The 13995-nt window shown below is 42.4% G+C and overlaps 1 protein-coding gene across 14 annotated transcripts in view; it reads left to right on the top strand.

Moving 5' to 3' along the window:
* The first annotated feature begins 6170 nt into the window (after positions 1 to 6170).
* Positions 6171 to 13995, top strand: part of KDM6A (lysine demethylase 6A) — a 207219-nt gene continuing 199394 nt past the window's right edge. For 6 of the 14 annotated variants that reach the window (XM_046673186.1, XM_046673185.1, XM_046673182.1 and 3 more), the window contains exons 1-2: positions 6173 to 6713; positions 6928 to 6991. In XM_046673186.1, the coding sequence (XP_046529142.1) occupies positions 6553 to 6713; positions 6928 to 6991 (225 nt within the window). In that variant the 5' untranslated portion in view covers positions 6173 to 6552. Of the gene's footprint in view, positions 6714 to 6927; positions 6992 to 13995 lie in introns of all 14 variants that reach the window. The other 8 variants (XM_046673180.1, XM_046673179.1, XM_046673174.1 and 5 more) reach the window with 3 other exon arrangements.

The raw sequence follows: 13995 nt of genomic DNA, 5'->3' as shown, positions 1-13995 counted from the left end.
TTTCCAATGTCCTCATCTCTTCAAGCAACTGTTCTAGCTGAAAGGCTAATAGTCTTAAATTTATTTTCTCTGGACACATTACTTTGGTTCTTGTAATCAAACACAATTTAATTAAACAGCTTTCCTTTGGCTAAGAAATGAGCCACTCAGAAAATTACTTTGGTTGCAGCCTTTTTTTTTTTGTGAAGAAATTCTGCTGTGATGAAATATTCTGTTTTAAATTCTCTAATTGTTCTCATTGTTGCTTTCTTGTCAGTTGGGAATATTGTGATGAGTGTGGTGTGATAATGTTGATGTGCATTGTATTCTTTTAGCAAAGCTACAGTGTTCTTGCATGATAAATGTTTTGCTATCAAATTTGATAAAATAATCCACACTCCACTGTGCCTTAAAAGCATGACATTTGAAGTCCGTTTTCCTCTTTTTTCTTGTTTTGACATGATAGCTATGTACTGGTAAAATCTAATAAAAAATGTCATGGTGTTATATACATGGCACTTGAAACACTGCCAAGTTATAACAGCATCACTGTGATCCGTAGGGCACCAAGCAGCATTGTGAAGAAATCAGAGCACCACATACATTCTCCGTTGCAACTATTTAACTGTGTTGGTTTGTGAAAGTAGTCATAGATAACACACGACTGTGTTCCAATAAAACTTTATTTATGGACACCAAAATTTGAATTTCATGTAATTTTAAAGTGTGATGAAATGGCTGTACAAATACAGGTGGCGGGCTGGATTTGGTCTGTAGGTTATGGTTTTCTTACCCTTGGTCTAGCAAAAGGGCTAGACCAGCCAGCTAGCCAAAAGTCATTGAGCTTGGTGTCAGCTGCTGAGTCCAGGTAAAAAGAAATCTTCTGTTGAAAGCAGTAACACTAACACCAATAGCAACCTTACAGACATTATTTCTGTGCCTAAAATCACTATAACCATTGGTATGATTCTTTAGTATGCCTTTCTAGACTCTATGGTACTGCCTAATTTTCCAACTTTCAATTTTCCAACTTCAACTCCCAATTCTTCCCTTACCATACTCAACTTGCCAAATTTACCACAAGTGTCATATTCTTAGGTTTCTGTGCTTTTGCAGATATGTTGCTGCCTCTGCCTGGAACACATGCACACGCACCCTTATACCCACTCCCTCAGCTCCTACCAATCCATCTTCTGTTTTCTAGGAGCTTATCTGGCCCCTCTAGGCTAGTAAAGATACCTCTTCTATGAGCATCCACACATTTGAGCAAAGCTTCTAGCACTCATGGCTCTGTATCATAATATAGAATTTATTTATACAACTCTCCAAGTAGGAGTTAAGGCAGGGACCATGTCAATTTGGGAAGTTTTCAGCCATTATTTCTTCGCATGCTTTTTAGGCCCTGATCTATTTCTCCTCTCCTTCTGGGACTCTGATGACACAAGTGTTAAAATCTTTTGTTACAGTCCCACAGATCCCTGAGGCTCTATTATTATTTTTTTTTTGAGGAAGATTAGCACTGAGCTAACTGCTGCCAATCCTCCTCTTTTTGCTGAGGAAGGCTGGCCCTGAGCTAACATCCGTGCCCATCTTCCTCTACTTTGTATGTGGGACGCCTACCACAGCATGGCGTGCCAAGCAGTGCCATGTCTGCACCTGGCATCCAAACTGGTGAACCCTGGGACCACCGGGAAGCGGAACATGTGCACTTAACTGCTGCGCCACCGGGCCGGCCCTGTTTATTATTTTTTTAGTCTATTTTCTCTCTGTTGTTCAGACTGGGTAATTTCTATTGTTCTGTCTTGAAGTTCACTGATTCTTTCCTCTATCCCTTCCATTCTAATATTGAGGCCACACACTGAGTTTTTAACTTTTGGTTATTATATTTTTCAGTTCTAAAATTTCCATTTGGTTCTGCTTTGTATATTCTATTTCTTTGTTAAAACTCCCTATTTCTCTGCTGAGACTTTCCAGTTTTTCATTTGTTTCAAGTGGGTTCATAATCGCTCACTGAAACACTTTTACGATGGCTGCTTTAAAATCCTTGTCAGGTAGTTTGAACATCCAATTCACTTAGTGTTCACATCTGTTGGTTGTCTTTTCTAATTAAAGTTGGGATTATCCTCGTTCTTGGTCTGAGTGATTTTTGATTGAAACCTGGACATTTTGGGTATTATGAAACTCTGGATCTTACCTTAATCTTCTGTTTTAGCAGGCCTCTTCTGACATCACTCTGGTGGGGGAAGGGAAGGCACTACCTTGTTACTGCCAGGTGGGGGTGGAAGTCCAGGTTCCCCACTCAACCTTGTTTGACACTGGTGGAGGGGGACGGTCTCCTTGTTACTGCTGGGTGTGGATGGGAGTTCTGGCTCCCCACTTGGCCTTCATTGATACCACCCTGGCTGGGAGGTATAGCGGTGCCTCATTATTGCTCCCAACATTGCTTCCACTGATAACCATGGGAGTGGTGGCCTTGCTACCACCGGGCAGTGGTGAAAGTCCTGACTCTCCACTAGGCCTCCTCTGACACCAACTCAGCAGGGAGGGGGAGTGAGGCCTCATTCTGCTGAAAGGGGGTGGAAGTCCAGGCTCCCCAGGGTGGTGGGAGTGTGGTGGGGAATTTGAGGTGCCTCATTATAGCCCGGTGAGGGTGGAAGTCTAGGCTCCTGATGGGTGTGGGAGTCTCGGCTTCTTCCAGAAGTCCTAAAACTATTCTGACAACTGAAGTTTTTATAATTGAGCCTGTCTGTACTTGGCTCCCTATCTCCCTTCAACCATTACTCTATATTTATTTTTGTCATCAACGTATTCAGACTTTAGTTGGATAATCTTTTTTTTTTTCTGCTGAGGAAGATTTGCCCTGAGTGAACATCTTCCTCTATTCTGTATGTGGGTCACCAGCACAGCATGGCTGCTTATGAGTGGTGTAGGTCTGCATCCGGGAACTGAACCTGGGCTGCCAAAGTGGAAGGGTCCAAACTCAACCACTAGGCCACAAGGCCAGCTCCTGGATAATCTTTATGACACTGGTAAGTATAGGAAGAGCTGGTAAATTTTTTTGAATTTATTTTTGATCCTGATATAAAGGATAAGTACAGTTTTATTTATAAGACTAGATAAATCATGACTCTGTTATGTGACTTTTTATTATCTGTATAGGTTATATGGCATGAACATTATAATTGAACAATATATTCCTAAATGCTTCAGGTTAAGTATTTAGTTGTTTAAAAGGAAGTTAAATTTATTTTTCTGTAATTGAATGGATTTCTCCTTTGATATTAATTGATGGCACTTACGTATTAATATCACTTCAAATTATGCCCTAATTAGTCCATAACCTGATTCAGCATGATACACATTTTATATAATTTAAAAATATTTATTTACCTGTGCATATATTAGTCATATCAACTTGGTAAAGTCAAATTACTCTCCCAAGCTCCTAGTGTATTAACTTAGAATTATGAAACAAGAATCAGCACTAAGTGATATAAGGCTTAATTTTAGAATAAAGAAGGAGCGATGTAGCAATGTTGGGGATATATGCCCCACGTGAAAGGTGGATTAGGACTGCCTATGTGTTGGGCTTATAGGGAGGTTGCAGAGGGATAAAGAGGAAATGATTGGTAGAGCAGTGATTAATACATTTAGAACACAGAATGTAAAAGCTAGAAAGGATTTTAGAAATTCCAACCTTCCAATTTTTTTGAGGTCTTTGAATCCATATTATGTGTCTGGCATTTTACCTACCTTATAGCATTTAATCATCAAAATAATGTAAAGTGGCTATATTTTCTTTTTCACAGATGAGAAAACTGAAGCTCAAATTAGACTAACTTGTTGAAGGTCACCCAGCTATCAAGTGGTAGAGTTAGGATTCGAACTTAGATCTGTACGATTCCACAGTTCATGCTCCTTTGGCTCAACTGCTCTGCTTTCCATATGGGTTTTCAGGTTCACTTTTCATAGAAATAATTATAAAATCATTTATCCCAACTCCCCATTTCTCTCTCCAGTGAAGTACCTAAACCTTGGAGGTTTCATACCTATTGTACATACATTTATTTGACAGTTTTTAAACTATATGAGACCTAAAAAATTACATAGTGATGTAAGGACTTATGTTACTGTATAAAAATTATCTCATGCTTCATGATAGAGTATGGATATCTATAGTCAGACTAGACATAGAGTTCTGGCTTAGAGGATAAGTAACTTTCCCAAGGTCATGCAGCCTGTACAGAGGAAAGAACTGAATTCAGGTCTGCCAGACTCCAACCTCACCCATGGTATCCAATTCTGCTGCTATTACCTACTAATGATTATGTGGTGGGAAAGAAGGTTTTGAGGGGTTGGGGGTCGGTAGCCTTATAATTCTTGGAAAGGGCCTGTCTGAGTCAAGAACCGCTAACTCCAGGAAGATGGCCAAATACTGGCAAAATTTCTATCTCTGCTTGTGCAAGTCTAAATGTGTGTGTGTGTGTTTTTTTGGCGGGGGAGATAGTGATGTCAAAATCTCCCAGGCTTTGAAGATCATCGATTGTGACAAAGTTAACAATGCATGTGTTAATTTAGCTGTAGAAAATATTCAGCCTTCTATACCCAGTCATTCAAGTAATATGGAATACCATAAAGAATGGAAGAGGTGTTTCAGAAAAAGTAATTAAACATGAAACATAATCTATATAAAACCACAGTTTGTTAGTCTAGTTACTGGTCTCAGGGGAACAATTTAAAACTGTGTGTGTGTGTGTGTGTGTGTGTGCAAAATCCGTTGGGATTTTCATAGCTTCTCACTGAATACTGCTAGGATTACTGAGTCAGCACTGAATTGTCTTCCTTATAATTTGAAATCCAAGGTAAATATTTCTTGTCTATTGGTTATATTAGTGAAAATATACAAGAGTTCACGTTTATAAAGGAAACCTTATCCTATGTCCATTAATTCATACTTTCCTATCCCTGAAGACTGGAGGTGTGCCCTGTAACAGATCTGTTATACGAGACATATCTTATTCAATTTCTTTTGAAAAGAATAATGGGCCGAAAGCATATTTTCTTTTTCTCCCAATTATACTATGGATTGAAAGCCAGACTAGTGAGTTTTATTTGCACCTGAGACACGGCCAGAACAAGAATGTATTATTGTTGTCTAAGGCATGTTGTGGGGGATAGAAAAGGCTTTTCTGGGCTGCAAGCTGTGATGAGGATCTTAATTATGTCTTCTCTCAGGCCTGGCCACAAGGAGCCCCAACTCTTCCATGAAGGCCCCACTGAGGTCACAGCAATAGAAACCATCATTCTGGAGATCCCGCTTAACAATTTCTCGTCATTGCTTTTTCTTCTAATACTACAATTAAGTACTGATAAAACGCAAGTAACACGAAAATGGGGCCCCAAAGTGCCGCCAACAGACCTTCGGCGGTGGGGAGCCGTGGTCAGCGAGCCAGACCCCGGGGGCGCCTCTTCGTTCCCTCCGGCCGGGGGTCAGGAGGCCTCTCCCCGCTCACGGGCGACGCGAGGGAGGGGATCGCGGTCGGGAGCGCAGGCTTGGCCTAGGGCGGCGCCCGAGCCGCGGGGCACGGGGTCGCTGGCCGCTCCTCGCGGAGGCCATTATCTCCAGCGATACCAAAAGTGTGCGCCTTCTTCGCAGGGCGGAGGTCAGGGTCCGGGCGCCCCCTCCAGTCGACGAGACCCTTACCAGGCCGTGTGGGGCCCGGGCCCGCGGAGCGCCGGAGCCGCGGCCCAGGCCCACCTCCGAGCTCCTGGGCAGGCAAAGGCCGTCCAGGGCGTCCTCGCTCACAGCTCGCGCCCGCCGCGGGCGGTGCCGGACCTCGCCCTTCGCCACCGCTCCCCTCCCCCTCCCGAGCCCGCCGCGGCTCCCGAGGTGACACGGCCCGGACCCTCCATTCTCTGCCCCAGTGTATTTAACTAGCACAACCTAACCGGCTACTCCCTCTCGGTGACAACCCTTCCCCCCCGACAGACGGGCCTAGCAGCCAACCACCGGCCGGAATTGGCGTGCGTCCCGCTCCCCGTCGGTGGCGGCCTCGGTGGGCGGGGCTCGGGCAGCTAGCAAGTTAAGTGGAGCCACGGCTGACGTGAGTCAACAAAGGTCACGTGAGGGGAGCGGGCCGCGCCGATTGGCGGCGCTGGCCGGGCGGGGAGGGGGGGTCACGGCGGCGGCGTGGGGTTCGCTGTGTGACACAATTACAACAACTTTGTGCTGGTGCCGGGGAAGTTTGTGTCTCCACCGAATCCCCCCCGTGTCCCCCAGCCCTGCGCGCTCCGGCCGTTCCCGCCGTCCCCGCCCGTGGCTGCTCCCCGCCCGCCCCCGCGATGTGACCCTACAGCCGAGCCGCCGCTGCTGCCGACCCGGGGGCTCCGCAGCCCCTGCCGCCGCCGCCTTCACTGCCGCCGCGTTGGGATTTTTCGTCGCTGCCGCTCGCGGCGGAGGAGGAGGCGGCGATAAAGTTGGTGTGCCGGTCCCGCGCGGAGATTGGGGGCGTCGTTGCGGGCCCCGGCCCGGGGGGGGTGTCGGCGTTGGAGTTGTGAATTCCCTGCGTTTCCATGAAATCCTGCGGAGTGTCGCTCGCTACCGCCGCCGCCGCCGCCGCCGCTTTCGGTGATGAGGAAAAGAAAATGGCGGCGGGAAAAGCGAGCGGCGAGAGCGAGGAGGCGTCCCCCAGCCTGACAGCCGAGGAGAGGGAGGCGCTCGGCGGGCTGGACAGGTACGGGCCGCCGGCACCCGCCCGGTCGGCTCCGGACGGGCCGGCGCCGCTCGCCGGGGAGGCCCGAGCGCGGCTCGCCTCTGGCGGCGGCGGGGCGGGCAGCTCGGCTTGGCGCTCTCCGCGCCGGGGCCGCTGCCGGGGCCTCGGGCTCGGGCAGGGATGGGTCGCTAGTGTTGCCGGAGCGTTAACGAGCCGCGTGTGTCTCTCCCCACAGCCGCCTCTTCGGCTTCGTGAGGTTTCAGGAAGATGGCGCCAGGACGAAGGCCCTACTGGGCAAGGTAAGGCAGCTGCGGGCCGGAGCGCGGACGCGGGCTCGGCGGCCGGCGCCCGCTCGCCCCGGGCTCCGCGGCCCCGGGCCGGGCCGGCGCGCATTGTGGCGGCGGACGATGGCCGAGGGGCTTCCGGAAAACTATTTCCTGCCTCTGCTTCCCCCACGCCCGGCTCCCTCGCTCGCTGCCTTGCGAAATCGCCCTCTCCTCTTGTAGCTGGGGGAACAGAGACGGCAGCGCTTCGGGGCCGAGCTCCACCGGGTCGACAGAATCTCCTGTAATTTCCCGGCTTTTTGCGGGGAGACCGCGATCTCCTGGGTGCCTGTTTAAGGTCAAGGGATCGCACATGTGTGCACATTTACCCAAACGTCCGACGTACTTGTCTCCCGTGGTTTTTATTCTTTTCCTTCAGGCAGCCTCTTCGCGATGTCTACTGTTAACCCAACGTTTTGGGCTTTTTTGTGTCCCTGCTCCCGGAAGGGGGAAGTTGCCCGTAGTTTAGGGCGGCGAAGAGTTTGCATTGGGCTGTTGACATGCATCTCGATTGAGATGGGTTTTACCTGAAGTTAGGTGACTTGTTTACTTTTTGGGTCTTTCTGCTATAGAAATCCTGCAGTTATTTGTGAATGTGTTTTCTTTTTGAAGCCTCGTTCCCTCTGTGTCTGACAGGGGAGGCCAGGGGGGATTCGGGGTGTAGCCTCTGTTTATTTGTGTGGAAAGTTGTTGGCACTGTCATTTAGTTAAGTAATGGCTGCTCCTATCGGCCCAAGATGGCGGGACAGGGTGGGAGGAGAAAGTGAAGGGGGGGGTTTGGGGGAGGGAGGAGAGGTAAACATGGAAATAAATAGTAGCGATGAATAGCCTTCTCCTTCGGGGTGTGTAGCTCGATGGTGTTTCATACAAATTATCCAAGATTATTTGCATATAGAATTCTTGTACCTTTCTAAAGCTTGGAAGCAGCATTCATAAGCCTGGTAAATGCTTATCAACCTGTAGCACATTTAGTTACCCATCCGTAAGCTATTGAACAAAGGCTGTGGAGTCTCGATCTGTCTGCATCAGTTTGTGTCTCCTGACCAAAATCTGGTTGAAATGACGTTTGTATGCTTCCTCCTTAATTGGGACCGTGAAACTTGGAGTGCGTGCGATAGGTGTTGCATCCATTAGACATTTTCTTTTCTGGCTGAAATCAGTGGCTTTGCATTTGACACCTAGCTTTATTGTCGCAATTGAGAAGGAAGTTTGAAATGACTAAAGCCTAGCATTTTGTTCTTCAGTTGATTTTTTTTTAAATGACTTGTCCTGAATTTTTGTCTGTAGTCTGTAGTTTGTAGGAGAGTCGCTAATTCCTTTTATCTGTAATTACACTTCTGTTTTTGTTTCAAAGTAACTAAGTATAAGGGGTTTCCACCGCGCATAACGACCAGAAAGCTGAGCAGAAATAATCCTTTTCAGTAAGCTTATAAGCCTTTAACCGATATAGATAACTTGAACTAAACTTTGACTATGTAGATATTAATTGCCTTCATTAAAATTATCCCTGGAAAAATGAGTAGTGACTAGCTCTGAAATGACTTAAGCATCAATGACTTAAGCCTTGAAATTTTTTTCAATCTAAGTAAAGTATTTTATTTAAAGATACTTGACTGCTGTCAAAGTTGTCATTCCAAAGATTAAACAAAATATTTAAATTTAAGGAGCGTTATTTTATCTTGGAATGATTATTGCCGGCTTAATAGGGAGTTGGTAAAATTGTTTGCAGAGATAATTCATTTGTAAAAGTTTGGCCAAATCTATTGCTTTTGGTTATGGTAATAAAGAAGCAAATGGAATCTGATGTTTTATGTGGATGATACGTAAAATGCTAGTTGATGATTTCATGTCTCAGGATGATCATATTTAGATGGATTCAGAGTGGATGGTGCTTAACATTGGATTTCAGATTGTAATATTGAACCATGCAGTTATTATGTACTATTGAGTTTAAATTTTAAAGAATTGAGGATTTTCAAATACTTTTTTTGTGAAAGTGTGTGTTACTTTCTTGATGTTTGTGTACAGTAACAAAAATGAGAAACTTGAGAAGCTTTATTATATGTTTTGGGGAAGAATTAAGGCTTCATAAAATCCTGGGTAATTTGATAAACTACTAAGTGTTTTGTTGAGCTAAAGAAAAAAATTCTTCATTATTTCAAACTCAATGCCTGTGAGGTACTACCTATTTAGATCAAGACTCATTAACTTTCACGTTAAAATAGCACATTCTGGAGTATGTGCTTTCAACCTCATGCCGTTCTTGGTTACATCCTTGTGAGCCTGAACATACCAGCGAAATGTGTAATGTAAAGCTTGACGTTATATAACGTCGCACCATGTGTTCGAATTGGGTTCTGAATAGAATGAATGAGCTAGAGTCCTGCTGTAAGAAGGATTGAATTATTTAGTTTCATCCATCTTTTGAACAGTCTTGGGAAACAGTATGTTTTTGTGGAATGTTGAGCTCTGTTGGTTTCAGAATTCTTATTCTCTGAAAGTCTTGAAAACAAGAGTTGGCTTTTCTTTGTTGGGGTAGGTTCATGCTACTTAGCTGAGGGCAGATAATGGAATTGAGTGACTTCCAGGATTCTCTTTTTAGCTACGATTTTTGTCATCCCCCCTCCCTCCCCCCCACAGATTTAGCATGGACCTTGTATAACTTTTTTTTCTTTCTGACAGAAACTTAGCTATTATTACTTGTTTTCAAAAATTATTATTCCTTTCTATATTTTTGGATCTTCTTTCAAGTTTTTTAATTCAAATTTGTAGGTTTTAAAAAAGATAACTCTTGACTTAAAAGCATCGGAGAGTTTAAAACATTTAATAAGGGTCTCTTACTTGCCCCTAAACTTACGTGTTCCTTTTCCAGGTGTGAGGATACTTTCTCCGGACTGCTAATTTCTGTTAGTCTTGGAATGTTTTTGTAAGATTCATTTATATTAGAGTCATTGAAAGAATTTTGGTTTGTACCATTGCCATTTGATATACAATGCTTGGGGTTTTGGATTAAAAAAATGAATTAGTAATACAGTACATTATTTTTGTAGTACTATCTTTAAAAAATCTTTAAAAGATTGTAAATAGCAAGTGGTTGCTTAATCAGAGTTCTTGAAATATAATATGATCTTGACTACTTTGCTCTTTAATGCTGACCATTAGTCTTTTGGTAACATAATAATTCAAGATTGTTATTTTTTAAATTACAGTGGAGTTACTGAAAGTAATTAAATGCAACATTTTAGCAGAAATTATGCTGACTTTTTTAGTACATTTTTGAAAATCTTTTGGGTTAATTTTGTTTTCAGTTGGATAAGGATTTGAGTTAAAGTATAATGTGTAGTAATATATAGCATTAATATAGTGAATATAAATATAGTAATACTATAAGGTATATTTATAAAAATAATATAATGCTAAAGGGCTGGGGACACTTAGTCTCGTCAGGGAACTATTGCTAAAATACATAGTTGTTCATTTTGAAGTATCTTTATATCATTTTTAAGTTTGTCCTAAATACTCAGTTTTATTGGAACTCTTTTTTGTAATTATATTAATCAATAGAAAGATTATGTAGAATAGCTAGAAGAAGTTATGGATTTAAAAATGTATGTGCTTTTTTTTCTAGGAGATAATTAGTATTAAAATAGTTGGCATTTTTAAGTTTGTGGGTAATGAAAGTAGTTTAAGATCCATTAAAGCATGTATTTTCCTACATTTGGTTTGCTTGCATGTAGATAGTAGGGAAAAATTATTAGGTCAGCTCTAGAGGTGGCTTTTTTATACTCTAATATTTGGACGTTGATGTTTAAAATTATTATATATTATGTTTTTTTTTAATTTGCTGGCACTTAAAGGGATATATTCATTTCCAGTGTTAAAGAAGGTTAGTGTTTAGATTACAAAAGTAACCACAGAATAATGTCTTGATTTGTGTTTGAAAATTAGATCTTTAATTTGATGCATTTTTTTTAAGTATGCTTTTTGGTGAGGAAAATTGGCTGTGAGCTAACATCTCTTGCCAATCTTCCTCTTTTTTTTTTTTTCTTCTTCTCCCCAAAGCCCCAGTACATAGTTGTATATCCTAGTTGTAGGTCCTTTTATGTGGGATACCGCCACAGCATGGCTTGATGAGTGAGTGGTGTGTAGGTCTGTGCCCAGGATCTGAACTGGCCAACTCCTGGCCTCCAAAGTTGAGCGCATGAACTTAAGCACTTGGCCCCAGGGCTGGCCGTAATTTGATGCATTTTAAAAAGTATTTTCTAGTTTGGAAAGTTGTCTTGTAAACAGTTATAGGTATTATTGTTTATCTGGACAAAGTCTCAGGCAGTTACTATACAGTTCCTAAAATTTTAATGCATCCCTGGTAATAAAGCTCTGTAGTAAGAGATTACAGAAAATATTTGCATATCTGGGCACAAATTAGAACTGCAGGATTATGTAAACAGGCACTTTTCTAAGTTCTGACTTTATTTTTCACTGGATAGCTCTTTCCGTGGAATCACTTACTAATGGAAATGACTAGGGAACATTTGACTACCACCTCTAGATATTTTAGGTTATTAAGAAAAACTGCCTGAGAGATGAGTTTTTGTGACTTAGGTGGTAAAGTGGAGTGGCGGGCCACGCACTTTAAACCAAAGTGCAGGTTCAGTGCTTGGCTAACTACAGAAGAAAAAAAATCTTTTTCTGTCTTGACTATGTAACATTTAGTTTTTATTTATATAGTACCAGTATTATTTTGCAAATTTGAAGGGGTTTTTAAGTTTATCTTTACTTTGAAACTCATTGTGATGCTTTGAGCTCTTTGAAATTGATGTTAATGACTGATAACACTGTGAATTATTAATATTTTTGAAATGTGGTATCTAGAGAGCTAATTTATGTAACAAAAACACCACCAGATTGTCTAAGAGTTGAAATGGTGGTTAGGTTATTTAGGGCCCACGTGTATTTATTTGTAGACTAGTTAATTAATAGAGTTTATTTAATGAATGCATAATTGACAGTCTTATGTACTCATACTGAAGCTTCACATACACATATCTGTTTTCCATATTGGTTTGTAATTTGTCAACAGTAAAGTAGAGCAACAAGTATTTGAATGCAAGTCTTCTATGCAGGGAATATGAAGAAAACATAAATATCTCTTGTCTGCATTGAAAACTTACAGTTTCCTAAGAGGGATGAGATAAATATAAGGATGTCTAACACAGGAACATCAGTGACAGAAGAAAAGTATGAAGTATCCTGAAAGTTTATGATAAAGGTCAATTTAACAAGTTACATGTTAGAATGGCTTTTTTTTTTTTTTGCCACCCCTAAAAACATTGATTAGCAAGTATGCACAAAAGCAGTCACAGGAACCTGTTGGTGAAGCTTGACAAAGTCCCAGCTCTTTGTCCTTGTAGACAGTCTAACAAGGACCTTGCTGGAAAGGTGCATTGGAGGCACATGTAGCAATATGTTAGCAGCGGTGGGCAAGAGCCCCAGAATACCTGGTCAGTGATGGAACATAGGGCTGAATGGGACTCCTGAGTACATGTGCACTCTGGAGGGGATTGCATCCTGGGTTTGCTGATTCTTAGACCCTCTTCACGCAGAGGTGGAGATGCCTTCACAGTAATTCTAGTCAAACCACATTAACTGGAACATTATTCATTTCACTGATGAAAACTTACCTTCTAACACCCCTACTGTTACCTAACACATTCTGGGTCTGACTGAAGTAAAGGCAGAAGAAACATTGCCTTTGCAGAGTGCCATCTTGGTTCATGTTTTCCTAGAGCCTCTTATTTTTAGATTTAACTTCTGGACTGTGCATCCTGATTTGGGAATTTCAAAAGTGAACTAACAGTCTCTAGATTTTAGATTATTAGAATTAACTTTAAAAGTTAACTGATAGTTGCTAGGTTAAAATTAACTAAAACACTTGTGACCCACTGTATCCTGATGTATTTTATTTTTTTCTTAAGACATTTAATGAGAATTTCTATTATGTAACATATTCTGCGTCAGATGTTTAAAACTAAATTATTTCATTAAATTTTGAAAATACATTTGTGAGTTAAATGGGGGGTGTTCACATTTGTGGGATATTGCAGAATGGCTTCTGGGCCAGCTTAATTTACAGACAGCCTATTCCATTTGTCCAGGTATGTTTCAACAAATTACGCACTTTGAACACCAGACCCCAGAAGAGAAAAAAAAGAAGACCCTGCTTGCTAGCTCCCCATGCCTGGGGACTCTTACGGTCTGGACCTTCTTTCCCTGGATGGCTAGTGCTGGAGGTGGGCAGGACGTTGATGGCTCCTGCAAAACGCTACTTGCTTTCTTGGACCCCCATTTTCAGTTAATTAGTTTACTCTTGGGGCAGTTGTTAAGTTCAAAGTTCTACCCTAGATTGGGCCTCAGTAGAATGGCTCTTATTAATGGGATGGGGATTGTTTCTTTATTGTGTTTCTTGGAGCTGGTGTTTCTTGATTTCAGTATTAGCAAGGAATCTTATAATTTTGTTTAGGGAAACATGATTTAAAATCAGATTTTAGCCTTTAGCAGATGTTCAAAGGATGATCTGTGTGTTCTTTCTCACTCTGATCTCATTTTGTAGTAATATTTACTTTTGTTATGGGTTCTTAACTTGGGGTCCTTGAATGAGTGTTCATGGGTCAATTTAAATGTTTAAGAAATTCTCTGACGGGCTGGCTCCGTGGCCCAGTGGTTAAGTTTGAGTACTCCGCTTTGGCGGCCCAGAGTTTCGCTGGTTCGGATCCTGGGCACAGACATGGCACCGCTCATCAGGCTATGCTGAGGCAGTGTCCCACATGCCACAACTAGAAGGATCCACAACTAAAAATACACAATTATGTACCAGGGGGCTTTGGGGAGAAAAAGGAAAAATAAAATCTTTAAAAAAGAAAATTCTCTGACAAAGTTTTGGAAGGATACCTAAGAAGTAGTGAAATAATGGTCATCTTGGA

This window comes from Equus quagga, chromosome 10 (genome assembly GCF_021613505.1).
Source record: "Equus quagga isolate Etosha38 chromosome 10, UCLA_HA_Equagga_1.0, whole genome shotgun sequence".
Taxonomy (NCBI): domain Eukaryota; kingdom Metazoa; phylum Chordata; class Mammalia; order Perissodactyla; family Equidae; genus Equus; species Equus quagga.
Note: the sequence above shows the minus strand (reverse complement) of the source record. Positions and strands in the feature narration are given on the sequence as shown.